This window comes from Globicephala melas, chromosome 4 (genome assembly GCF_963455315.2).
Source record: "Globicephala melas chromosome 4, mGloMel1.2, whole genome shotgun sequence".
Taxonomy (NCBI): domain Eukaryota; kingdom Metazoa; phylum Chordata; class Mammalia; order Artiodactyla; family Delphinidae; genus Globicephala; species Globicephala melas.
This window is the reverse complement of record NC_083317.1, coordinates 7,604,357-7,631,682: the sequence shown is the minus strand read 5'-3', so window position 1 is coordinate 7,631,682 and position 27,326 is coordinate 7,604,357. Positions and strand designations below refer to the sequence as shown.

Sequence of the window (27,326 nt, the reverse complement as noted above, 5' to 3'; positions counted from 1 at the left end):
AAGAGAGATTTATCAGGAACGCCTTGGAGGATAAGTGGAGAGCAGTGGAACCAGCATTTAGGTAGAGGGAACAGCATTTAGTGAGTGGTTCATTGGGGCTGAGGCATGGGTTGCTGAAGTGAAGGTGAGGGCAGAGATGATACTGGACAGGTAAGTTAGGTGTACATTGCGAAGGGCCTTCAGTGACATACCAGGGAACTTGCACTGAATCCTATAGACAGTGGGGAGCTATTGAAGATCTGAGGAAGTGAGTGATGTGGTCAGCACTGTGCTTTAGATAGATACCTCTGGGTGCAGGGAATAATAGTTGGGAATTATGGCTTCTCCACAGCAAAGTCAGAGAGAGGTGGGGAGTGCTCTCCTAAGTGACTAAAAATTCTCTGGGAGGTTTAGAAACCTCTGTTCTAGGGTCCTAGGATTGCTTGTTGCACAATTCCCAGCAACACATAGAAAGCCACTATGATAGGTGGTGGTGCCTGGACCTGGAAGGGAGTATAACAGGACCAGCTACAGAGTTTTGCATGTGTGGTTGAGAGACCCGTGTTATCCAGTAAACTTAGGGATGATGACCATAACCGTGAAGTACATGGCCTTTGGAGCCAGAATGAGTGATCCAGACCGTAGCTCCAACATTTACATGCTTTGCTCTTCCGCCTTCAAGAGTTGGAGCCTAATTTCCCTCCCCATAAGTGTGAGCTGGACTTAGTAACTCATTTCTAGTGAAGAAGTGATGATGTGTGACTTCAGAGATGAGGTCATTCAAGGCACTGAGGTTTCTCTCTGTCTTTTTTGGACCACCAGCTTTGGGGAAAACTATCTGTGATGTTGTGAGGACACTCAAGCAGCCTATAGAGAGACCCACAAGGCAAGGAACTGAAGCCTCCAGCCAACAGCCACATGGAAGCGGATCCTCCAGCCCCGTCAAGCCCCTGGGAGACTGCAGCCCTGGCTCATCTGCAATCCCATGAAAAACCCTGAGCCAGAACCATTCAGCTAAGCAGCTCTTGGTTCTCGATGTACAGAAACTGTGAGACAACACCTACTTGTTGTTTCAGCCACTAAATTTTGGGGTACGTTGTTGTGCCGCAGTAGAGGACCAGTACGGAAGCCCTGTGCCCTTGGACAAGTGAATTAAATCTCTGCTTCCTCACCCACAGAATTAGGGTGATAATAACAGTGTTTCCATCATAGAGGGTCAATAACAATTTTGTGAGTTAGTCCATATAAAGTACTTAGCACAGTGCCCGGCATGCAGTAATTGCTCAATCAGTGGTGGTTAGTTTTAACTATTACTGGTAGTCATTGCATGAATTTTGGGCAAAAGTGGAAGAGTGTGCAAGAGGGAGGAGATATGGGAATACATGTATATGTACAGTTGATTCACTTTGTTATACAGCAGAAATTAACACACCATTGTAAAGCAATTACACTCCAATAAAGACGTTAAAAAACAACTTAAAAAAAAAAAGGTGGAAGAGTGGGGAAGAAAGAGAGTTCTTGCTGGATGAATAGAAGGTGGGAATTGACACTCATCCTAACTAGTTGGTGAGCGCTGCCAACCCAAACACATCACAAGGGTGAGGATGTCCGCAGGCCAATGAGGGAGTGAATGAAGGGGAGGGACCGTCACCATGGGAGGAGCCTCTGTGCTCTGGGGGTTGTGCTGAGCCCTACGCCCTCTTTGTCTCAGGAACCTCTCCTGCTGCCTTTTGCAGTGATTCAACATATCATACTGTCTCCCCTTCTAGACTTGGTTGAAAGAACCCTATCTACTGACCTGAAAAATCTTTATCAAACATCCTCATTACTCATATTGTTGAAGTAACTGTGTATCTGTGAGCATCAGTTCCCAGGGAAGCCCTGAGTCAGCAGAAGGGCCAGTTACTGTTGTGACAACTTTTATTAAAATTCTTATTTGACTCTAGCTAGATATTTGTATATAAGTAAATGGTCTACAGCAAATCTTTTTTTTTTTTTCCTCTGATACAAAAGCTAGATGTGTAGATCCCATTCACTTGCTCTCAGCTGGTTTCCCCAACTGGCCAGGAGTGTGTATAAATAACAGCCCATTCTTACTTGTTCTTTTTTTTTTACTTTTCTTTTTTTTTAACATCTTTATTGCAGTGTAATTGCTTTACATTTCTTACTTGTTCTTTACTCATTTTTTCCCCCTTTTGGAGTGAAAAGAGCATATGAAGATTCCAACTGGGTGCAGAAATTCCTGAGGAAGAAAGCCCTCTGGGGACAGATCAGAGTGACAGATGTGCCCAAGAATGATGTGAGTGAAGGTAAAGCGAAACTCTGCTCATCACAGACTGTGACCCTGGTCCAGTCAGCCAGGGCCTCAGTGAGCAACTGACTGTGAATTTCTAAGGGCTCTTGCAGGAAGGTCAAACCAGCATGCATGGCGACTCTGTCTCTGCTGGCTTCCAGAATATTTGGCTGCTGGCCAGGGCACGCCCATTTCAGCCCTGTGATGGGACTGTTTCTCAGAGCTGTGCTTCCCGTGACCACCTAGCATGTTTCATACTCCCCCCCTCCTGCCCCCCCCCCCCCCCCCCCCGCACAAAACCAACAGTTCTGAGACTGCACCAGTCTCCAAGGATGTTCACTGTCTGAGCCACAGAGCGGCCGACCAGCCAACTCTGGGCCCCACGTGGCTGCCGTTGAAACCTGGGGTATCCATACTGTGACGGTTCCTTGTATGTGTCAACGTGATGGGGCCGCCAGCCGCCCAGGTCGAACATTATTCTGGGTGTGTCTGTGAAGGTGTTTCTGGATAGGGTTCATATTTGAATTGTTGGACTAAGCAGAACAGAGTGCCCTCTGCAACGTGGGGAGGTCATCCAATCCATTAAAGTCCTGAATAGAACAAAAAGGTGGAGGAAGAGAGGGTTTGTTTCCTCTGCTTGACTGAGCTGGGACATTGGTCTTCTCCTGTCTTTGGATCTGGACTCGGGCTGAAACTACACCATTGGCTCTCCTGGGTGTCCAGCTTGCCAACTGCAGATCCGGGGACTTTTCAGCCTCCATGGCTATGTGAGCCGATTCCTTATAAGTCTCTTTATCTGTCATCTATCTATATCCACCTGTTAGCTATTATCTCTCTATCTGTCATCCATGGATCTTTACCCCATTGGTTCTGTTTCTCTGGAGAGTCCATACTAATACGCATACTGAACAGAACGCCGCAGCCAGAACCTCCATGACCCTTCGTGGGGCTTTTTTAACCCACACCTCTGGGACCTCAGGGCTCACTGAAGAATCCCTTCTCCAGAGCAGGCGGCATTCACTGTCTGCGGCAGATCTGGGGTTTCTGTGGAGGTTCCCATCAAGGGCACTGGGATGAGGATTATGCCAGTTGTGGAGGGAGCTATGACCCTAGAGCTGACTGCAAGATTTCTAAGTAACCTCAAGAAATCTGTCTGTTAGGTATCGAGGAGTAAAAAGCTTAGTCCCGTGGCCCCGGTCAGAAATAACAATGCCAAGGTTGAGATTTCCTCTTGTCTTTTTAACTTTCCAGGGGTTGAGAGTTTTCAATGCTTGACGTTTCCTGGCATTTTTCATGTGATGCAACAATGTGAAACTCTCAGAGGAGGGGAGGAAATTCCCAAAGTGTCGGCACGGATGATATGATCCAAGTGAAGGATGATCTAGAAAGAGCCAGACGGTAATCTGATAACTCGCCAAGCTTCTCTGATTGCGCCTGTCTCTTCATCTTCTGTGGACTGTTCCTGTGTTGGTTTCAGTCCAAGAGGAGAGTGACAGGTGCTTGTGGATGAATTTAGCACAGGATCCTGCGCTGTCCTGAGCAGAATAGAAACCTGTAACTTGGTCAGGAGCTTCTGAAAAGTGTGTGCACAAGCCTGCTGGTTTCACCCTGATCCATCCCCCAAGGGCTTGCTTCCTTAGGACATCTGCACTCAGATTCTTAATAACCTTTTTTGAAAAAGGGAAAACATGAGTAATGTTTTCTCATCTTGCTGTTCATTAAACGTTCTCTCTGTGAATGTATATGTGGCTGGTGAATTAGGCTAGTGAAGTCAGCTGGCAACAAAAAATAAGAAAAAGAAGGGAAGGTAGAAAGGGCGTTTTCTGGAAGGTCAGGGCTCTGGGCAGCCACCATGGCCAACTTAGACCACCGTCCCTGGAGCCCCCGTGTAATCTGAGGTCAGGGTGTGTGATTGGGATGCTGGCCTAGGCTGGCTGATGAAGGTGTTGGGTACCTGTTTCTCTATTTCTTTATCGGGGCGAAAGAGGTCTGGCGTGCCCACGTGTTGGGGGGCTGGCCTGGACCTGACACTTTTCTGTCTTGTCCATTTCTTTATTCCACAAATATTATCTACTTAGATGGTCTGTGAGGAGATAGCAGAAGGTGAGAGATTACTTGGAAGGATGGAGCGTTTGTTTCCCATGGCTGCCATGACAAATCATCCCAAACCGGGCGGCTTTGAAACAACAGAAATGGAGTCTCTTGTAGATCTGGAGGCCAGAAGTCTGAAATCAAGGTGTCAGCAGGGCTGTGCTCCCTCTGGAGGCTCTGGGGGAGGATCCTTCCTGCTTCTTCCAGCCTCTGGTGGCTCCAGATGTCCCTTGGCTTGTGGCCACATCACTCCAATCTCTGTCTCCGTCTTCACGTGGCCTTTTCCTCTGTGTCTGTGTCTTTGTCTCTTCTATCTCTTATAAGGGCACTTGTCACAGGATTTAGGATGACCTCATCTTGAAATTCTTAGCTTACTTACATTTTTGAAGACCCTTTTTCCAGAGACACTGGAGCTTAGGGTATAAACATCTTTTGTGGGGCGGGTCACCATTCAACCCCCTACATATCGGTTGGTGCCCGAGCAGTGACAGAGTGGTCCTCTGTTGACCCAAGAACTACTGAAGGGGGCTCCATCTGACCCTGCAGCCTGCTGGGAAGGTGCTGCAAACCCAGCAGCTTTCAAGAGCTCTGGAGCCACAGGGAGCAAAGGCAGGGATGCTTCAGGGAAGAGCAGACCCTTGGGAACAGTGCTCAGGCCAAACCAGATCTCCAACATCCACGCTCACCTTTCCGAGTAGATCCAGCCTGCTTCCACCCACGCTGCCTCTCATCTCTGAGGGAAGCATTCCTGGAAAAGCGTGTCCTCTGAATCATATTACCATCCTGATTTACATTATAATTTCTTCAGCTGTGCGTTCCCAGAGGGAGGAAATCAGCTACAAGCCATCACCCAAAATTCACATATAAGCACAAAGCAATCCCGAAAGAAAAGTCGTGTTTGCAGAAAAAGACGGGGCCAGTGTCGCAAAGGTGGATTCCCCGGTGACAGACGTGGCTGTGGACTTCAGTGTGATGTGGCCGTTGAGAAACCCCCATTTCTGGAAGCATTTTCACGGTTCTTGCTTTTTTAAAGAACAGCATTTAACGAGAGCAGCTTTGAATAAATCCTTCCTCAGGGTTCCCTGAAAGGATCATCCTTTCCCTCCCATCCCCCTTCCTTCGCTTAGCCCCCTGGCTTTTCTACAGTTTTAGGAGCACATTGTCGATAATATTTCTCAGCAGAGGAAACACAGATGCACTGTCTCTTCAATGGTCGGAATGGTCTGTTTGCCCAGCTCAGCATGTTTGTTTGTTTCCAGGAAGAGGGAAGGAAAGCTCAGAGCCTGGCAGGTGGTAGGAGGGGAGATGACGGGAAGGAAGCCAAGGCCAGGGCAGGAGTGGGCAGAGTTCTGCTGGGAGCGGAGCGTGACCGGGTATGGGGAGGGGGCTGCCTCACCATAGCAGATTGCTGGTCTGGACCCTGGGCCCAGCTCTTTCCTGATATACTGCAGAGGAGGAACCCTTACTTGGGTAGGCGGAGGGAGAGGGCGTGGCTTTTGCAGTCTGATGAGCTGGCTGCTTGCAGCATCAAACTGTGCAGGGCGGGTGGGAGTGAGGCCCAGAGTGCCTCTCACTGATGGCCTGAGATGGAGAATGACCACATCTGTGTGAGGCCGACCTGCACAGAGGGGAGATGTTCCCCATGGAACCTTCTCCAACAGCAAATGAACTGGTCTCCAGCCATAAGTAAGAAGTCAAAACGTTCCCTCTGATTGTTGTATTCGTTTGCTAGGGCTGCCATAAGGATGTGCCATAGACTAGGGGCTTCAACAACAGAGAGCTGCTGTCTCCCAGGTCCGGAGGCCGGAGTCTGCGAACAAGGTGTGCGCAGTTTGGTTTCTTCTGAGGGTGGTGATGGAAGGTCTGTTCCAGGCCTCCCTCCTGGCTTCTGGGGCTTTGCTGGCAATCACTGGCGAATCTTGGCTTGAAGTTGCACCACCCCTACGTCTGCCCTCATCTTTATGTGACATTTTCCCTGAGCACGTGTCTGTGTCCAAATTTCCCCTTTTTATAAGGACAGCAGTCATTCTGCAGTAGGGTCCAGCCTACTGTAGTATGACCTCATCTTAACTAATTACATCTACGATGACCCTATTTCCAAATAAGCACACATTCTTAGGTCCTGGGGGTTAGGACGTTACCGTATGGATTTTGGGGGATACAGTTCAATAATAACAATTGTAAAAAGTCGTGTTGGCATAAGCAGCTTAGCGGAGCTTAGATTGATACTTGAAACAGTCACCCGAAGATCAGGAATATTTACTATTGACTTGGGTTTTCTTTTGCTGAAGAGGGTCAGGAGAAATCATAAAGGGCAAAGCTGATAAGCACTCAACTCAGCTGAGAGAAAAATGGATTATTCAATGGACAGTGTTTGGACAATCAGCTGGTCATTCAGAGCAAAATGCAAGCTGGCTCCCTAGCTGAGTCCAGTTGAATCAAAGATCTCGGTCTAAAAGTTAAACTGTTGAAAGGACTATGGGAAAACAAAGTGGAGTTATTTTATGCTAATAATATAGGAATAGGGAAGGCCTATTCCTATGTTCCTAAAATATAAGCATGCCTATGACATAAAACTGAGATCTTATTAAAAAAAAAGTGATGTTTCACTACATAAAATATTATAAAAATATCCAGGCTAAAGATAAAAAAATACCATTAACAAAGAAAGCCATGAGACAAAGGATAGATTGTGAAACACACGTATGTGTAAAACATGTAACTGGCAGAGTGCTAATTTTCTTTATATAAAGCAAGACTTTCCAAATCAATAAGAAAACGCTAAAAACCCATTGGAAAAAATGGGCAAAGGGCAGAAAAAGCAGCACCAGGAAATATATAAAAAGATGCTCAACTCCACTCTAAGAAATGTAAATGACACCTAGTTTTCACTTACCCTGCTGGCAAAGACCAAGGAGCTGCTTATATCCAGTGTGGGTGAAAATCTGTTTACTCAGGCACGAGCCCCTCTGGAGGCAGGCTTTTAAATCAACACAACCTCTTGCGGGCAATTTGGCAGTATCTTTAAAAGCAAAACATGCATATCCCCTTTTCTCCCATCAATCTCACTTCTAAGAATCTATTTTATGGAAATCAAAGAGTTTCCTTATAGTGTTGTTTGTAATAGAAAAAAATGTAGGAAGCCATCTAAATATTCATCAGTAGAGGACTAGCTCTATACATGATCACACATCCATAAAACAGACTATTATTTTGCAGCTTAAAAGAATACGTGATTTCCTTCACTGTGCAAAAGCTTTTAAGTTTCATTACGTCCCATTTGTTTATTTTTGTTTCTATTTCCATTCCTCTGGGAGACGGGTCAAAAAGGATCTTGCTGTGATTGCAGCTGTACTTACAATAGCCAGGAGATGGAAGCAACCTAAGTGTCCATTGACAGATGAATGGATAAAGAAGATGTGGCACATATATACAATGGAATATTACTCAGCCATAAAAAGAAATGAAATTGAGTTATTTGTAGTGAGGTGGGTGGACCTAGAGACTGTCATACAGAGTGAAGTAAGTCAGAAAGTGAAAAACAAATACCATATGCTACACATATATATGGAATAAAAAAAAATAGCTCTGAAGAACCTAGTGGCAGGACAGGAATAAAGACACAGACATAGAGAATGGACTTGAGGACGCGGGGAGGAGGCAGGGTAAGCTGAGATGAAGTGAGAGAGTGGCATGGACTTATATATACTAACAATTGTAAAATAGATAGCTAGTGGGAAGTAGCTGCATAGCACAGGGAGATCAGCTCGGTGCTTTGTGACCACCTAGAGGGGTGGGACAGGGAGGGTGGGAGGGAGACGCAAGAGGGAGGAGATGTGGGGATATGTGTATATGTATAATTGATTCACTTTGTTATAAAGCAGAAACTAACACACCATTGTATACTCCAATAAAGATGTAAAAAAAAAATCTATTAAAATAAATAAATAAAACAATAAAACAAACAAAAAGAATACTTGAATCCGTACATAGATTACATTGTGAAAAAGCAATTAACCAGGAGCAAAAACGTATGCTTCCACTTGTGTAACAAAATATAAATATGTATTAATGCATGTGGACGTATGCTTGAATAAATATGGTATATTTCTGGAAGGCATACAAGTGGCTGTGAACCGTTCTCTCCCGGTAGAGGCACCAGAAAAGAGGGGGTGGGCGGGGGATGTATTTTTCATTACACATTCTTTTATGCTATTGGAATTTCTTACCATGTACCACTATTACTTGTAATGTAAAAACATCAAAATCAAAATGACTAAAAAATTGAGGAGCCAGACATTGATCCTTCTTTGGCAATCAAATGGTTTTGCTCTGATGACTCTTATGTGTACAGCTGAGGACAGTGGCAGGTAAAATTTAAATGCTTTAGACTGAAGCAAATAAAGAGAGATTCATTACCCAAATCAAGCTGGCTATGTAGGTGGTGGATCAGGGTGTCTGTTGTGTGGGAGGAAAAGAGCTCCTATGATTTAAAAAACAGGCATTGGACTTCCCTGGCAGTCCAGTGATTAAGACTCTGCGCTTCCACTGCAGGGGGCGCAGGTTCCATCCCTGGTCAGGGAACCAAGATCCCACATGCCGCGTGGTGCAGCAGCGAAGAAAACAAAAGAAAAACCAGGCATTGAATCTGGTGGTCTGACCTCCACATGCCCCCTTCCTTGCGTTAGATGCTCCCAGGATACAAGGGTAGACGGGGGCCGAGGTATTTGGTCACAGACCTCAGACTCCTGGGCACCTAGGTGCCAGGACACAGACATGATGGGGAGGGAGGGGATAAAGGAAAAAATGAGGGCTGGGGGCAGGAGGAGAGAGGGGGCCTGCATCAAAACCCGGAGGACGCACCCTCCCTAAAGGCAGGCAAATTCAAGCTCCTAAGAATACTTGGTCAAATAAATGAGGAAAGTGAGGCCCAGAGTGGCTCACGTGGCTGCCCCAGTGGGCTGGTCCCCTAGTCCACGCCGTCCTCTCACATGGAGCATCTAAGGCCCCCAGAGGGCAGGGTACCTTCTAGGACACAGGGAAGCCCCTTAGGGCGGAGGGCGTCATCCACACAGACCGCCAGGGCCCTTAGAAGTGCTTTAGGTGCTGGCTTGGGTTAGAACAGTGTGACAAGGGCGTCCTCACTTGGGACAGGCTGGGCTGGAGACCTGGGCTGCTGGGAGCCTGGAAGGTTCATACCTGGCTGGGCCCCAGCCACTGGCTCAGCCACGTGGGATTGCACGCCGCAGGATGGATATTCCAGACGACAGAGGTTTTCCCCTTAAATGGCAATGTAAATAAACAAACGCTTCTCGGTTGAAGCCAGAATTCTTTCGGCAGTGTGGCGAACACTCCCCTTTCTTTGCAAGCGGACGATGCCCGAGTGTCATCTAAGCATGTTCTCACGTCCCCGTGCCATGTTGCTGAAACCTTAAATACCGTGCTGCCCTTCAGTGCAGACCTGATCTCAGGAGACTGGAAGGTGTAGGAACGTGGGCTTCTCTCCTGAATAGTTCCAACGGCTGCATGTTCGGGCTCTTTCTCTTTGGTGTAGGGCTCTGGGCTTTCCTCACTTGCTGCCAGACCCAACTCTCACTGCTTTCCACATGCCAGCTGTTTGCAAACCCATTTCCTCCCTTTATTTACTGCGTCCGGTCTGCTCTGGTCTGGGAATCCTGTCAACTGACCTTAGGATTTCTTATTAGAAAAAAGAAAGAAACAGGCTCTGCTTATCTGCACGTCAGCCTTAGATACTGTGCTAAAATGCACGAGGTTTAATCAGTGGATACTCTGATGTCTTTTGTGGTTGCATTTCTCCCCTCACTTTTGGGTTCTTAGTTGGATTCTGGAATCTAGATGGATCAAGTTGCTGGATAAACAAGTGTCAGATGACTGACATTTTTTTAGTGCTCTTTAGACCATATTCAATGATTCTGAATGATTTAAAATTTCTTGTTCTTGTTCACTGAGTCCTAGCATCCAAGATGGAAGGCATCCCTCTCGTCTGACCTGGTTCAGGTATAGAACACCTGATGAGAAACAGGCAGCTCTCCAGTTCTTAGTTTAGCTGATATTTTTGCTAAGGGCTTGGCAGACAGTTTTTTTTTTCCCTATAAAGATAATTTTAGAGCTAACGTGTTCTAAAGTTACCTGAATTATATGTGATGGAATTCCCAGCTCATCCTGCTGAGATTCAACCTAAGAAAGAATTACCAGCTAATAAGGAGGATGAGTGCTTTTTCTAACCTGACATTTTTAGGAGTTTGAACTATCTGTCATTTTACAGGTGAGTTAGAGCCTCAGAGCACTAGAGAGATACCAGTATTTAAAAAGCAAGATTTTTTTTTTCTCGGTTGTCTGCAATATTTCAGATTCTATGCTAAGCTCTTTTATGTAATCTCATTTAAGCCAGGCAGGTTATTATCCCCTCTCATCAGGTAAAGGAACTGGGGGTCCGAGTAGACCAGGTATCTGGGTCAAGGACAGGGTAGGGTCAAGACGTGAATGCACCTTCTGGTCACAAGAGGTCACTGCTCTCCCTGGTGAATTGCACCGTCTTGGTCAGCCTAGTGGAGTGTGTAACACAACCCACTGCTGGTGACAAAGACTCTCCCTGACCTGACTTTAGGGAGGCTCCTCTGAACCCTCTCTCCAATGAGGCCTTGACTTCGGGACTTATGTGTCTGTCTTTGCATCGCCCAATTTTAGCAAAAGTCCTGCTAAGTCGGTTTAGCCAGAACCCCCATTCCCCCTTCCTTGATATCTGATCGCCCTCAGTATCTGATCTGCTTCTTGGTCCTCACCACTCCCTAGATGATCACCCTGGCCCGCCTTCAGTAAGAATCCTATTAGGTTGCTTTAGTCAGAATGTTCTCTTTTTTTTGCGGTACGCGGGCCTCTCACTGTTGTGGCCACTCCCGTTGCGGAGCACAGGCTCCGGACGCGCGGGCCCAGCGGCCATGGCTCACGGGTGCAGCCGCTCCGCGGCATGTGGGATCTTCCCGGACCGGGGCACGAACCCGTGTCCCCTGCATCGGCAGGCGGACTCTCAACCACTGAGCCACCAGGGAAGCCCCAGAATGTTCTTTTACCCCAACTGTTTCCTCTTAGTAGTTTTCCATCCACCGACAACTTCCCCCTCCACCACCTTGGCTAAAAGTCCCTGCTTGTCCACACTGTATTTGGAATTGAGCCCAGTTCTACACTGAGATTTTGTTTCCCCTATTGTAATAGTGCCTGATTAAAATCTCCTTTTACTGCTTTAACTACTCTCAGGCTCTGGTTTTTCTTGGACGCTGGCAAGTCTTGTTCTGGGATACTGAATTCCAGTGGCCAAACAGGTGGGGAAGAGGGATGCAGGTGTCAGATAAGATACCTGAGATTATTCATTACTGAGACCTGTCTGTACTGATGCTTGGCTGGAAACCAGACTTGGGTGCTTAGTAAATATTTTCTCTTAGTCCTACAGTTTTAGAAAAGGTATTTAATAGACACAGTGACATTATGGGTGGAAGTGTTGGCTAAAATATCAGATCCAAAGAGAGCATGCTGGAGGTCAAATGGAGGATTCTTTGAATATATTCTGAACTAATGTATTGTGTTGGCCAAAAAGTTCATTTGGGTTTTTCCCTAAGATGTTATGAACTTTTTGGCCAACGCAATAATTCAATTGTAGTGAAGATATCATTAAATATATGCATATATATATACATAATGTGTATATATGTATATTTATGTACATATATGTATGCATATGTATATAATATATACATATATAATATAATAACATATTATATTATTATATATAATAATATAATATATATAATATTATATATAATATATAATATAATATTATATTATATATAATATATAATATACACATATAATATATTATATATATAATATAATAATATATATTATATATATTATAATATATATTATAATATAATAATATTATATGTTGCATTATAATATATATTATTATATATTATAATATACATATATTCTTGAAAGTACAGTTAAAGTGCAGGAGAGAGTAAGAAGTACCATTTAGGAAAGAACTTTCAGGGTCTACAGCTTTTAAAAAGTGATCCTTTTCTGGTTGACTGAGCCCAAGTAAGGAAGAGAATGATCTCTCCTACCCTCCACTGTCCTTCATGAGATGAAATTTTGATGAATTTCCTACCCTGGGATCACTTCAAAATCACGATTTTAGAAGGTTATAAAGGAGAAGGGTGACAAGAAAAATTGGTAGGCAAAGTGTATATTCCTTTTCTTCTAGCTCCCCTTTCAAAGGGGTTCCACCTTGTTTTTCTCTTTCCTTTTAAGGGGCTCGGTGTTCACATTCTGTTTCTTTGTTATCAAAGCCTCCCAAGAAGAAGGCGTTGAGTTTTTCAGAGTGTTACTTATCTATCTTCTATCCAACCACAGTCCCTAGTTCTTAGTAAGCATTCAATAAATCCCCATCCTCCTTCCTTTCCTCCTTTCTTCCCTCTCAGGAATTAACAATCTATTGGTAATAGGAGAAAACAGTTGCCACGGAGTGTCAGAACACATGACATGTCATGCTGGGCTATTTGTATGTTGAATCTCACATTGATTGTGAAAGACAAGGCTTAGTCTCTTATCTCCTGTCAGGCATCAACAGTGGGTGGGAAGCTTGGGTGACCTGAAAATCCTTTCCTCACACCATTTAGTTCACATCAGGGAAGCAGTGTCTCCTCACCATCTTCCAGGCTGGTTTGGGTCCCAGGCTAAGAATCAAAGGTTGGGTCTCAGATGGCCAAGGCACCAGCTTATTCATCATCAATGGTCCGAGCTGCTGTATCCTTAGTGAACTTAATTTTGGATTGAGGATTTAGAAAGATGAAAGACATCCACTGCAATCAACTAGAGACTGTCCTTATAAAAACCCTTGCCTTCTCAGTATAGCATTATGTAATTAAAATTGACAAATAATCAACACATGATATAATTACTTAAAAATTACTATTACTTTCATTGTGGTCATCATTATGAACTATTCTATGTCCAGAGGTTTATCATTTAATTTTTTTTTTTAACATTTAGGTGCTTCCACTCTATAGCATACACCTGACAGTAACCATTTCCCCTTGAATCTTGTTTAAATTTATAAAATTCAAGGACTGTCGACTACAAGACTTTTAATAAAATGTGGGTGTAAATTGTTGACTTCAGCCACTGTCTGCTGGGCAGCTACACACCTTTACAGCTGTAACAGGCATTGGTGGGATACGAGGTCTTTGTTGTGGGAACCTTAGGAAACCTCAAGGTTTTTAAATTTGCCAATGCACTGTGAATATTTTGCTCAATTCTGGGGACCTGGTTACCAAAGATGGCACGTGGCCCAGGTAATAGCCTATGGCCACAGTCAAGGCAAAAACATGAATTAAAAAAAAAAATCCATAGAGTCCTTTCTTTTCCAAACAGAAGATGGATCAGAAGCAGGCAGAGATCAGAGTAACATATTCATGGTGAAACTTCAGGTGACTTTTCAATTTCAATTTACCTTCAATGTGGGTGAAGAGTTGGCCACCAAGCTGGGTTCTGACCCCTCACTTTGCTGGCTTTCAAGGAGCCCAGCAGATCTTGTTGGAAGCTGGAAGGACTTGACACCCACTGGGTGAAAGCACCAGCTGAGTCTGACTTCTGAAGAACTCCTCTTGGATGACCTGTCCTGCTCCTGATTCACAGTTTTGCCCCTGGCTGGAATGGTCTCCAGGTTTAGCTTCAGGCCACAGTGCTTTTCTCAGTTTTTGGCATGAGTAGAAATCAGTAATAATAATGGGGTGTAGTGAGACACGGCTGGAGCCACCTGGCAGGGGTGGAATCGGTAGAGTTACTAGCACACCTGTGCTTACCTGGAAAGCACAGCCATTAGAACTCCGTGGACCCTGCAGGACCTGTTAAGTTAAAACAGGGGCACAGATATGAATGTATTCATTCATTCAACATGCTTTTGCTGTGATCCACCACCGTGGATCAAATATGTCTTCTGAGATGTTTTGCTATGTAATTAAAAGAAAATTTCTCTACCCTCAGCTGATTGCCCACTTATTACAAGCAATCCCTGACATAGTTGAATTCTAACGCACTTTGATAGTCACTTGGGGTTGATGGCAATGGAATTTGATATCTGTGTCCACTTCCAGAGGTTAAAGAGCATTGAGAGCCGCCCACATTCCCATTTAACTTTTGTGTTTCAACTTCCTCTCCCTCTCCCTTTGAGAAATAAATGCAATTTATTTTTTTCCCTTTCAGAATAATTTCCAAGGAGCTGCATATGGGGTTCAAATTGTGTTTAAAGCTCATGGGTTTAAAGTAGACAAGATCAAGTATAACCTCTTCAGCTGTATCAACCCCAATTCCTGCACTTACATTAAGAATAATGCCCCATCCTTGTTTTCCATTTTAGTAAAAAGATCAGGAAAATGATGCGAATGTGGGGGCCAATATAAGCCATGTCTTGGTTGGACGTACTATGTCCTCCTGGTTCAGAGAGGACTTCGGGGTCCAGGGCTTGAGCCCTTCTCTCTCCCTGAAATAGAGTTTAGGCCCTGGCTTCACAGTGAATCAGGAAGACAGGAGAGTACTTATAATTCACTTTCAGAGAGTCAGAGTATTGACAGTTTGACATTCTCCAAGAAACAGATCTCCCATTGAGATCCACAATTGCCTGGCAATATGCCAAGGAAATATCTATTTAGCCCAAATTTCTAAAATCACTTCCCTCAACTAAATGGTTATTTAGTTAAAGTTAGAATAAAAGGGATGGATTAGATATGTTAAGTTTTACTTTTAATATAGAAGGGGTAGTTTTTCATACGTATCTTTTTTTGTATTGTAAATAACAACAACAAAACAGATTCTGTGAGCAACCTTGTAAGAACAGTCTCATTAATGACTAGCTATACTCTGTTTATGTTCCATTTTGCTTTCCGGCTTCTATTAAAAAGTGTTAGTGATCAGGCTTCCCTGGGGGCATAGTGGTTGAGACTCCGCCTGCTGATGCAGGGGACACGGGTTCGTGTCCCGGTCCGGGAGGATCCCACATGCCGTGGAGCGGCTGGGCCCGTGAGCCGTGGCCGCTGAGCCTGCGCATCCAGAGCCTGTGCTCCGCAACGGGAGAGGCCACAACAGTGAGAGGCCCACATATAGCAAAAAAAAAAAAAAAAAGTTAATGATCAACAGATGAATGGATAAAGAAGATGTGGTACATATATACAATGGAATATTATTCAGCCATTAAAAAGAATGAAATAATGCCATTTGCAGCAACATGGATGCAACTAGAGATTATCATCTTAAGTGAAGTAAGTCAGAAAGAGAAAGACAAATACCCTATGATATCACTTATATGTGGAATCTAAAATATGACACAAATGAACCTAGCTAGGAAACAGAAACAGACTCACAGACACAGAGAACAGACTTGTGGTTGCCAAGGTGGAGGGGTATGGAGTGGGAGGGTGGGGTTAGCAGATGGAAGCTATTATATACAGGATGGATAAATGACAAGGTCCTACTGTATAGCACAGGGGACTATATTCAGTATCCTGTGATAAACTATATTGGAAAAGAATATAAAAAAGAATACATATAGATATGTACGTATGTATGTATAACTGAATCACTTTGCTGTACAGCAGAAATTAGCCCAACATTGTAAATCAATTAAAGAAAAGGGTTAATGGGTAGGGAGAAACATTCCTGTGATACTCTCTGTTGTGACAGCAGGAAATTAATAACACTAATCCAATTTGGAACTCTATCAGATCAACTATTTAAATGTGATAATCTTTCCTTCTGAAATTGACGGTGCCAAGTGCTATGTCATAGGTATTTTCTTGCTTCTTGAGGACAGAATCGATGTTTCAGGCAGCACTCCAGTAATGACTAGTTCAATGACATCTAAGCAGGGGTGGGGTGTAAATACTGTGGTCTCTTGATGAATGTCACCGACTGGGGGGTGGTGTCTCAAATGCCTCTTTCACAAGGAGGGGGCCCCGGGTCGGTACCTGAGCTGGAGGTGAAGGAGCATGTAGGTCTGGGCTGTGATGGATGAGTCCTCAAGACAGAATCCTGGGTGATGGCTTGGACCTGACAGCCGCGGTCCAAATGGCCAAATCCCGTGGGCAAGAAGCAGGTGTGAGGCGAGGCGCGCTGCGTGGCTCTTGGGCAGGACGGGGGAGGCCGGGGCAGCCATACGCAGGGTGCAGGAGCTGTGCACAGAGCCTTGGGCCTCTCTGCTGGGCAGACCTTCTTCCCTGAGCCCCTCAGGCAAGGGATCTGGGGAGGGTGGATGCCACAGCACAGCTGATAATTCAAAATGAATCGATCGGCGATTTGGGAAGAAAAGCAGAAACCCTATCACGCGAGCTGAAACAGAGCTCCCAGAGCCCCAGATGAACCCTGTTGGGCCAGCTGCTGGGCCAGCAGCACCCTTCCTGCCAGAGGGCCTTGGAAGGGAAGTGTAGGGAAGGTTCCGGAGGGAGAAATCTCCAAGCTGGGAGGCAGATGTGGCAAGTCCAGGACTAGAGCCTCAGGTAGCCGTGTGCCCTCAGGCTTTCCCTTTCTGAGACAAGGCCGACTGGATCCACGGATGCCCTGCTGTGTGTTTACCCTGGTAGTTCTCACCTTCCCACTCCGATGGCTCTTTCAGCACCTATGAGCTCACGTTCCACCAAAGAGGGAAGGGTTGTGGGGTGTTCTGGGCAAGGGATGATGGGGCACTGTAAGGACTTTTCCATACTGTCTGATTATAGAATAAGGAGCCAAGTTTTAGTGGATTTTGCTGTATATAATTTTAGATAAAGCACAACCGATCAAGTGGCAGGCGTGTCAGGGTCTGTGTTCTAGGTGTCAGTGCAATAAAGGTTGCAGACTGTTAGTGAGGATGCAAACACTGTGTCCCTTTATTATCACTCTGACGTGGTCGACAAGGATAGAAGCAGCTTACATGGTGTTATGGCCTCACCTGTGTCCCCTCCCCTCAAATTCACGTTGAATCCCCAAACCCCAACGTGCCTGTACTTGGAGGTGGGTCCTATTCGGAGGAAAAAAAGGTTCAATGTGGTCATAAGCATGAGGCCTTAATCCCACAGGATTGGTGTCTTTTTAAGAAGAGGGAGGGAGTCCTCGCTTCCAGCACAAAGAAGAAAGGCCCTTTGAGGACACAAGGAGAAGGTGGCCATCTGCAAATCAGGAAGAGAGCTCTCACTAGAAACCGAATCTGCCACCACCAGCCCCATCTGGGATTTCCAGCCTCCAGAACTGTGAGAAAATAAATGTCTGTTGTTGAAGCTGCCCAGCCTGTGGTATTTTTAATGGCAGCTCTACACCACTAATACGTGTAGCCTATATATACATAGCACCATCATGCTGGGGGTGATGCTACGGAGAGAAAGCCACCTAAGATGGGGTCATAAAAAGCACCAGGAATGAGGCATCATGAAAACGCACACCACAACCGCATGCAGCCTTGCTACACGCACCCCAAATTTGGTTCTAGGCATTATGGCAACCACAAGGGAGACCTGGCTAGATACAGAACTTACAGCACCCATCACATAAAAGGAAATCAATTCTTGAGCAAAAGTCCAGCTATTCTTAGTGCTGTGACATGAAGAAATGTCTCCTGAGAGCTTGCAACAAACTGGTGGGACTGCGAACTTGAGTCAACATTGCCTTCTAGGAGACACAAGGTCCATTTCACGGGGCTGGTTATACTTCACACAGCTCAGTAAAACCCTTTTGCAGTGGACTTCTAAGTCCAGGGTTATTCTGTGTTTCTCTGGTAGGTGCAAAAGCTGGGTTATAGACCTTCTGGAAGAATGTGGGGTCTGCATAACTTCAGGCAGGCCTCCCCATGTGCTTCACTCCAGACCAACTTTCTGATAAATATTGGAGGGAGTGAGCTTGAGATTTCTCCCTGACAATTTTCTGGAGTGCAGAGTTTCTGAACTCCTGGTTTAGTTCAGAAACATACATTTAGCAGCCAGCGGAGTTGGGGTAGAATTGACATTTTCCTTTGTAATAGGAGGAGCCTAATATGGCTATCTGTTCTGCACAACTAGTGCCCAAGTCTTGGTGCTAAAGACCATACTCTACTAAACAGAAAAAAATCTTTGGAGAAATGTCTGATTCCATAGCAGGGACTGGAAAAACTCAAATGTGAGCCTGGAGCATCTTTTTGTGCCATAAAGGAAGAAAGCACAAGAGGATTATGGGGAAATGTTCAAAGGATAAGAAGCCTGCCAGTAGGGGGTCTCATTGGCCAAATCTCAAATACCTGGAGCATCACAAATAATTAATGGTAGAAGCAGATTGTAATCCATTGGATAAAATAAGACTCCGTGAGTCCATACTGATATAGGTAGGTAGGTAGATAGATAGATAGCTAGGTAATGCAGGGAGAAAAGCTCTTCCTTAGTGTTGAAAGCCAACACCTAAATGTAGAAAGAATCATGGAGTTAGAAAATTGCCATTTGATAGCCATCCTAGTAATAGTTGATTTGGGTAAGAATCATCAACGGATGCTAAAATGAAAGTTTGTCGAGGAACAGGATATTTATGTGGTCTCGAAGTGTCTATCCGCAAGATGCTTTTTACAAAGTGAAAAGCAATAACTTTACAATGAAGAAGCCTGGTAGGCACCCCTACCCAACATCACGTGCCTCCTGATCTGATGTACAGAGAGGGGCCCGGCTTCACTTCTATTGTATTCTTGTCAAAAATGCAAAACCTGAATCTAACCACAAGGCAACATGAGAAAAATCCATATTAAGGGACGTTTTACAAAGTAAAGGGGCCTCTACTCTTCTGAAAAAGTCAGTGTTTGGAAAGTTAAAGACACACAGAGGAGCTCCACTAGGTCACAGGAGATTGAGACATGACAACAAAGTACGGCCTGTGACTTTCTTTGATAATAAGAGAAATTATTTGGAAAATTGGCAAAAGCTGAATCGTCTTTAGATTAGATAATAACCTTGTATCAATATCAATTTTCTGATTTTGATGATTAGACTGTGGTTTTGTAAGACTGTCTTTGCATTTACAAAATATACACTGAAGAATTTAGGGTTAAAGTGGCAGCTTGTCTACAGTTTACTTTCAAATGATTTAAAAAATCTCAAATTCACATACATGCGTAAGTGCATGGATCTATGTTGATACCTGTATGTAGATTGAGCAAATGTGGTAAAATGTGGAAGACGGTTTCTGCTGTTCCTGACTCGTGATATATAGCACGGCTAACGGGATCAACGTGGGGATCCGAAATGGGTGAGGGATACTGAGGGTCTATAACTGACCTCATAACAGATTCTGGCCCCGACACTTGTCAAATTGTTAGCAAAGAACTCCTGGCATGTTTGGGATCCATAGGGGCAGCTCAGGAGGTACCCTTGACAGGTCCCCGAGCTATCACCAATGGGCACTGTGGTCTCCTATGCTCAGTATGGTGTAACGGGGACCAGAGAGAGAGAAGACAAGAAGCTTAGGGTCCACTTGGGAGATGACAATGACACTTGGAAAAGGAGGGGACATTACAGGACCTGGTTAGGGGTGAGGCTGTGTCATGTGAAGGCCTTGCAGAGGAAGGCGTGTTTGTTGGACTTTACAGGGTGTGGAGAATTCAGAATGGGAGGAAAAGAAGCCACAGAAAGCAGTGTGGGGAAGATGGGGAACAAAAGCGAACCAGGAGAGAAGCTGAGGCTTTCCTGTGTGGGTTTTCCAGTGAAAATCCATTCTAAGGAAAATGATTTTTGTCAAGGCAAGTTCCAATGTGCAACTGTTTTTCAAGCGTTTGTTATGATTATTCTGAACCAAGCTCCTGCGAGTAGGTAGCAATACAGCCAAAGCAGGTTGTGGTCTTGGTGAGGTCTTCCTCCCACCATATTTGGTTGGGTCAATGGCAGTTGTGTTGACAGCAAGTTGTTTGATTGAGGCATTTCCAATGAATTTGTTAAGGACAACTTTCTTTGTGGACTGAGTCCCATAATCGCCTGATAGAGGGCGGGGTTGTGTGGATGTGTAACTCATAGCAAAGGTTGAGTGTCTTCATTGATGGCTAATCGCTATACGTCCCCCTCAGCCTCCTAAGAAAATGGGAGTGCAAGTGGTAGGGGACAGAGGGGAGTTGGGACCGAGAAAGGCTCTTTCGGGGTGGAATGGAGTTTAGGACCTTCAACCTCCAAATGAATTGATGTTAAGAATAAATGTTGACGTAGAAAACAAACTTCTAGTTACCAAAGGGGAACAGGTGCGGGGGAGGGATAAATTAGGAATTTGGGATTAACAGATACATACTCCTATATATGACATAGATAAACAACAAAGACCTACTATAAAGCACAGGGAACTATATTCAATATCTTATAATAATGTGCAATAGAAAAGAATCTGTATAACTGATTCACTTTGCTATACACCAGAAACATTGTATATTAACCATACGTCAATAAAAAATAAATTAATAAATACATATTTTAACTTAACAAAAGAACAAATGTTGCTGGGAGAGAGTTGTATAACTTTAAGTAGGGGGAGTAATTTTCAGTCAAAGAAAAACAGAGCAAGCACAAAAGGTAGTGTCAGTGCGAACCCTCCCGAAACAAAGACACTCACATTCTTTAATTTTTTTCCCTTTAAACCATGATGTTAATAATAGTACTGTTTACCGATGAATCTCTGCTTTTGAACAGAAGTTCAATTTTAGCTCTCTCTCAAAGGTCAGGAACCCTCTGCCCCCCATTATCTTCTCCTTCTGGGGGATTGCAAATGCAAAGAGCAAAGGTAAGTGATTTCCTCTCTCCTGGGTTCTGGCCGCTCCCCCTTCTCCCTGGAGGTGCCTTGCTTGCTGCTGTCACTGGTACTTATTATGTGGCACACATCTGAAGTGGGATTCTGGCTGGGAGTACAAGAGCAGAGCTCCTGTACCCGCTGGTGCACCTCCCCATTAAAAATGTTCTCTGTATATACATTATTCCATTTTGTATAGTAACTTGTTTTTATGTCCAGTCCCATCGCCTAGAACAGGAGAGAGCTAAAAGCAGTTTTGGCATTTTTAAATGGTTGGAAAATACCCCAAAGGAGAATAATATTTTATGACACGTGAAAATTATGTGTCCATAAATAAAATTTTATTAGGACACAGCCACGGTCCTCTGGAAACATATTGCCTGTGGCTGCTTGAACTCCAAGGCCGCAGAGTTGAGTAGTTGTAATAGAGACATCACAGAGTCTGAAGTATTTACTACCTGGCCCTTTACAGAAAACATTTTGCCACCCTCCTGCTCTAAAATGTGAGTTCCCTCAGGGCAGGACTGTGTTTGTCTAATGTTGCCCAATGCCAGGTACATGGGAGGTTCTGGAAAATCCCTGCCTGCGGATTGAGTACGTCTCAGCCTCAGACACTTTGCCTGTAGAGTTCTTACCTTCAGAAAGCCCGCTTAGGATGCTTCAGGTGTGGGCTGGTGTGTCCTGATCTAGCACCTACCCTCATCCTTCATCACTGCAGAAGGTGAGGGTTATATAGTGAGAGACCCTTTATTTACTTATGGATTAGAAACTTGGGTAAAGGAATCTCCCTTTCCCATGATTTGCTCTTCTGAGCTCTCTGCTTTGTCCTGTGGCAGAGTGAGGAGATTTGTGAGCAGAGCCAGACAACGTCAGAGGGAAATATCCATGTGTGGGATGACGGGGAATGAAAGTAATGAGGGACTCTTGTTATGGGAGCCCCATCTCCTGTCCCCACTGAGCCTCCAGTGGACTAGACCTACTTTAGAAAGGGGACCAGAGATATGTCTACTTGGAAGAGCCCCTTGTGTCATTTAAGACCAAATTCTGGGACAAGTTTGCCTTTTGGATCGCTGCTTTAAACTATCTGTATTTACATTGGATGGACTTTATAAGATGCCTGGTGAATATTGGATGGGGAAAGGATCTTGTAAAATAAACAGGCTCGTTAAATAAAAAGTCTTTAATTTTTATTTATTTATTTTTATTTATTATTTATTTATTTATTTTTTTGCGGTACGCGGGCCTCTCACTGCTGTGGTCTCTCCCATTGCAGAGCACAGGCTCCGGATGCGCAGGCTCAGCGGCCACGGCTCACGGGTCCAGCCGCTCCACGGCATGTGGGATCTTCCCGGACCGGGGCACGAACCCGTGTCCCCTGCATCGGCAGGTGGACTCTCAACCACTGTGCCACCAGGGAAGCCCTAATTTTTAAATTAAATGATACAACAGCCTCATTGGGAAGGCAGATGTAGTCCTTGGCTCTCAGTAGAGTTGAGATAAGATGGTGCCAGGTGAAAAGGAAATGCTGCCAGCCATCTAAGACACATTTAGAAAGGCCAGACCTTGCTTTTTACAAAACCATCAATGTATTCATTCTTTTGAGCACCTACCATGTGGCAAATTGTGCTAGTTGTTGGGGTAGAAAAAAAGGGCATAATCTTTATCCTCAAAATATAGAGTCTGTTGGGGACACCCAGCCATGTGATCAGTCATACACAATGCAGTCAGATATCATGGAGATTTGTAGAAGTGCAGGGGAAGCAGAGAGGGAGGATGCCAGAGTTTGCCAAGCAGTCAGGAAGGTTTCACAGGAGGCAGCATTTGAAGGGAGATTTGGTGGGTGAGTAGGGGTTATTGGGAAGATAAATGGAGGAGGATATTCTAGGCAGAGATAATGTCAGCGCATGTGCAGGCCAGAGGCAAAATAACCCATGGTGCGTTCAGGAATTTCAGTAGCACAAGCAGGTAGTGGGGAAAGTGACAGGGCTCCTGGACAGGTGGCAAGACTGTGACATGCAAACGAGATTGGACTTGATTCTTTACCCAGAAACTACTGAGAATGTTTGAGCTGGGGAGTGAGGAGATGGGATCTGTAAGTTACAAAGTTTACTCTACTAATTGCAAGGAGGGTAATTGTAGAAATGAGAGTCTATAATTAGGGAAGTCAGTATGGAAGCAGTGTAATAGCCCAGAGGGAGGGAGTGGTGTTGTGAACCAGTGCAGTGGCCAAGATGCTGGAGAGGAGAGGACGTTTGGATACTAGAGACGGGTACGAGATGGAATGGATAAGTTTAGCTCGGGCCACCACATACGGTTGTGCAGGTTGTACACTGCACAACTCACTAAATCTAAGTGGTACAGATATATTTATGACACAAATTTCCCAGCAGATGGCAGTAGAGTTGAGGAGGGATGGCTTTTCCTCATTTGCACAAAGGAGCCCTGTGGGCTTGGGGAAATGGTTGGGAGAGAGAAGACTGCAGTGCCCAAGGGAAGGGAGAGCATAAATGACAACCACGTTTCTGATCTGGGCAACCAAAGACTATTGGTTAACACACAAGTCCACAGGATACCATCAGCTGGTGACACGTTCTGCACCGAGTGACAGAGGCACAGTGATGGGAGCCGGTTTCTATCTGGTGGGCAGAGAAGACCTCCCTGTACAAGAGCTCTGTGCTCAGAACGGAGAGCCCACGCGGCTGCAGCGTGGTGAGCTGGGTGGGAAAGTGGCTGGAGGTGAGAGCAGACAAGCATGCTGGAGCCAGGCCAGAAGGGCCTTGTTGGCCATGGCAGGGAATCTGGATTTTCCAAGTGCAGCCAGAATCCATGGGAGGGTTTTAAGCACGAGAATGACTTGCTCTGGTTTACATTTTTCTTACCATCACTCTGGCTGCTGTGTGCAAAACGGATTTGTGTAGGGTGGTCACAGTTAAACAGGGAGACCCAGTTGAATGCCATGGGCTCCACATTATGACAATCTGTGGCAGTAGCCACAGAGATAGACATATTTTGGAAGTCACATCTATAGGACTTCTGGCCGGTAAGGGCAAGAGATGAATCAGGGATGCTCCCGAAGTTTCTGATGTAAGTCATTACGTGTTTGATGATGGTATTTATGAACATGGGGAAGATGGAGAGGGAAGCAGATTCTAGGGGATGCTAGGATATCTAGTTTCTGCTTTGGTCATATTAGTTGTACAAGCATCTAAATAGGGATGCCAAGTAGGCAGCTGGATCTTTGAATTCAGAGCTCAGGGGAGAGGTTAGGACCAGAGATAGAAATTTGTTGTCACATGCGAAAAAGATGGTAATTAAAGCCAAGGTCCTGGCTGAAATAACAGAAAAGGATAATTAATGGAGGCTAGGACTCTGGATGGAATGGGCCCTGAGATTTTGGGGAAAAGGAGAAATAGCTTGAAGATGAGGATGGAAAGGAGCTTTCACTGAAGAAGGAGGGAAAGCAGAAGTAGTGGTGAACGCTGGGGAAGAAAGGCTGGAGAAGGAGGAAGTGGTCAGCATGTTGATGCGAAGAGGCCAAGTAAGACGGGAATAGAGGGGTGGCCTCTGGAGCTAGCAGGATGGATGTTGTTGGTGTGTGTCAGTGGTGTGCTAGGAATAGTAGCTCATTTGGAAAGGGAAGTAAAACAGTGGTGATGGAGATGCAGACAATTCTTCCTAGAAGTAATGTGGGAAAGAGCATTGAGAAGTGGGACAGTACTGGAAAGGGACACGGTACCAGGAGAAGTCTACCTTTGTTTTTGTTTGTTCTCAAAAATGATAGATATTAGGAAATATTTTTATGTTGTCGGAAATAAACTATTAAGAAAAAAATTGATGATGGGGGAAAGAAGATGGTGTAGTCTAAAAGTCTTTGAGAGGGCTGAAGGGATGCGGTCCAGGTTTGGCCCTGGGTTGGACAGGGCTCCGGACAGGGGTGAAAGGCCCAGGTGGCGGAGGCGGGGGTGTGGTGGTGAGATAGGGGCCGGCGGAAAGGCCAGTGCTCCAGTCTGACTGCTTCTGTTTTCTCAACGAAGTGTGAAGCCAGGTTGTTATCTAAGAGGGAGTGATGTTGCAGGATTGAAGAGAGAGGAGGATGTGGGGCTCATGATTTTGGTGGATGGGAAAATAAAGAGACTAAGCATTTAAATGTAAATGCATATGCCTCGGGTCCATCTGTGGATTTTGTTTCATCATAAGAAGACACCCCAGACTTCCCTGGTGGTGCAGTGGTTAAGAATCTGCCTGCCAATGCAGAGGACAGGGGTTCGGGCCCTGGTCCGGGAAGATCCCACATGCCACGGAGCAGCTAAGCCCGCGAGCCACAACTACTGAGCCTGCGCTCTAGAGCCCGTAAGCCACAACTACTGAAGCCCACGCGCCTAGAGCCTATGCTCCTCAACAACAGAAGCCACCACAATGAGAAGCCCGCGCACCGCAATAAAAAGTAGCCCCCGCTCGCCACAACTAGAGAAAGCCCGCACGCAGCAAAGAAGACCCGATGCAGCCAGAAATAAATAAATAAATACATTTAATAATAATAAAAAAAAGGAAGACACCCCAGGGCGGGACCCGTGAGAAACACTGAAGGCCATGGCACATTTTTGCCTAACGTCTTCCCCGTCTCCTGTCTACTAGGCCATCTCCTGCCCAGGTTACAGATTCTCCTCATTCATGAGATGCCCCCTTCCACCTGGGTGAACATGTATTGGAGTGAACTCAAGGAAAGGAGTGCCACTGCGTCATTCCAGCCTTCAACGTGGCAATAGAGGACACTTTGCTTTGCTGACACGGGAGCTCCAAGTGCACCCAGCTAGTCTCTTTGATGTCAGGAGTGAGCATTTCTGGTCACAGGTGAGGTTTTTGCGAAGTCATCCACCAAACACAGGGGGTGACTCTGTGCCAGGTCCCCGCAGCAGCAGAGGCTTTGAGGTGGTACTGGAGACATCCCTGCCCTTCCTTGTTCTTGGCCTGGTTTGCTGATGGCCAGTGAAGCTGCCAGCCTCCTCCCAGGTAGCCGTGACCCATCTGTTTTTAGCTTCATGAATGTGGCTTCTTTCTTCCCCCAGCCTTGGGGGCTGACACAGGGTCTGCAGGCGAGGCTGGACCTGCTGAGGTCCCTCTGGGTGAACATAAAGGACTCATGCTGTAAAGACCCAGGGAGGTGTTTGGAAATCTTTCTTGCCCCATGTTGGACCTTGTGGGTTCTTAAGCATTTCTGTAAGAATCATAGACATTTTTGTTTTGCAGCATCATTTTTGTTCTCCTTAGGTTGTACACCTTTTCCAACTTTGGGGAGAGAGTCAACATATATAACCAAGTATCTAAAGCAAATACTTTATGGCTAATACTTTGTTACTACTTTAGCTCTCTGAGTTGTATTAAAGATACTTCATTGAGGGCCGATGTGAATGTAGCATTAGTTCCTTTCAGGCTCAACATTCAGTCTTGTCTCCTTGGAGCTCCATGCTGTGTGCTCTTCTCTAATATCATTGCCCACCAGCCTCTCCTTTATCCATCAGCTTTCACAGATTTCTATTAATATTCACCCTATAGAAACTATGCCTGAGAAAACGTAAAAGAAAATGTATTTACTTCGCAAATGTTCAATTAAAATCGTCTAAGGATGGCCTCAGTGACAAGAGAAAAATTAGCATCCTCCTCAAACCCCCAAAAGGGTCTTATTGGATGTTTTGCAGTGAAATGGAAACCCCAGCAGGGTTTACTTGGGCTGGTCAAAGCCTAGATCGTTTTATTATTGTGATTTCTGGCAGGAAGCTCAGCGTCAAAATGGATTCTTCCCTTTCAGTGTTAAACTTTCTTTTTTTCTCCCCTAAGGGTTTTGGCACTGACTGCTTGGTTGCACTTTGGGTTATACTTGGCACGGCACCAGGCTCTTTTAGATGGGGTTGGCCCAGTGTCAAGTGGCATGGTTGCCTGATAACGTAGAACTGGGCAGAATCTGAGAGTATGAACAAGTAGGTGCCCTTTCAAGAGACTCAGTGCCAACTGTTATGAAAGAGCAGATTGCCCGTACCTGCCTCCCGCGGTCTGGTGAGGGGAGCCTGATGGGGAAGCTGAGGCCAGTAATCAAAAGGGAATATATCACTGAGCGATAATCGTCCACACGCTAATGACCTTTAAT

At 45.2% G+C, this 27,326-nt stretch overlaps 1 protein-coding gene across 4 annotated transcripts in view; it reads right to left on the bottom strand.

Annotated features, from left to right (window-relative positions):
* The window catches only part of KCNJ6 (potassium inwardly rectifying channel subfamily J member 6), a 287,514-nt gene that overhangs the window by 57,647 nt on the left and 202,541 nt on the right, over positions 1-27,326 (bottom strand). Inside the window, exon 4 of one of the 4 annotated variants that reach the window (XM_060297794.1) lies at positions 25,689-26,399. The exons of 2 other annotated variants lie outside the window; for them this stretch is intronic. In XM_060297794.1, the coding sequence (XP_060153777.1) occupies positions 26,323-26,399 (77 nt within the window). In that variant the 3' untranslated portion in view covers positions 25,689-26,322. Of the gene's footprint in view, positions 1-25,688; positions 26,400-26,423; positions 26,747-27,326 lie in introns of those variants that run through there. One more of the 4 variants, XM_060297796.1, reaches the window with a different exon arrangement.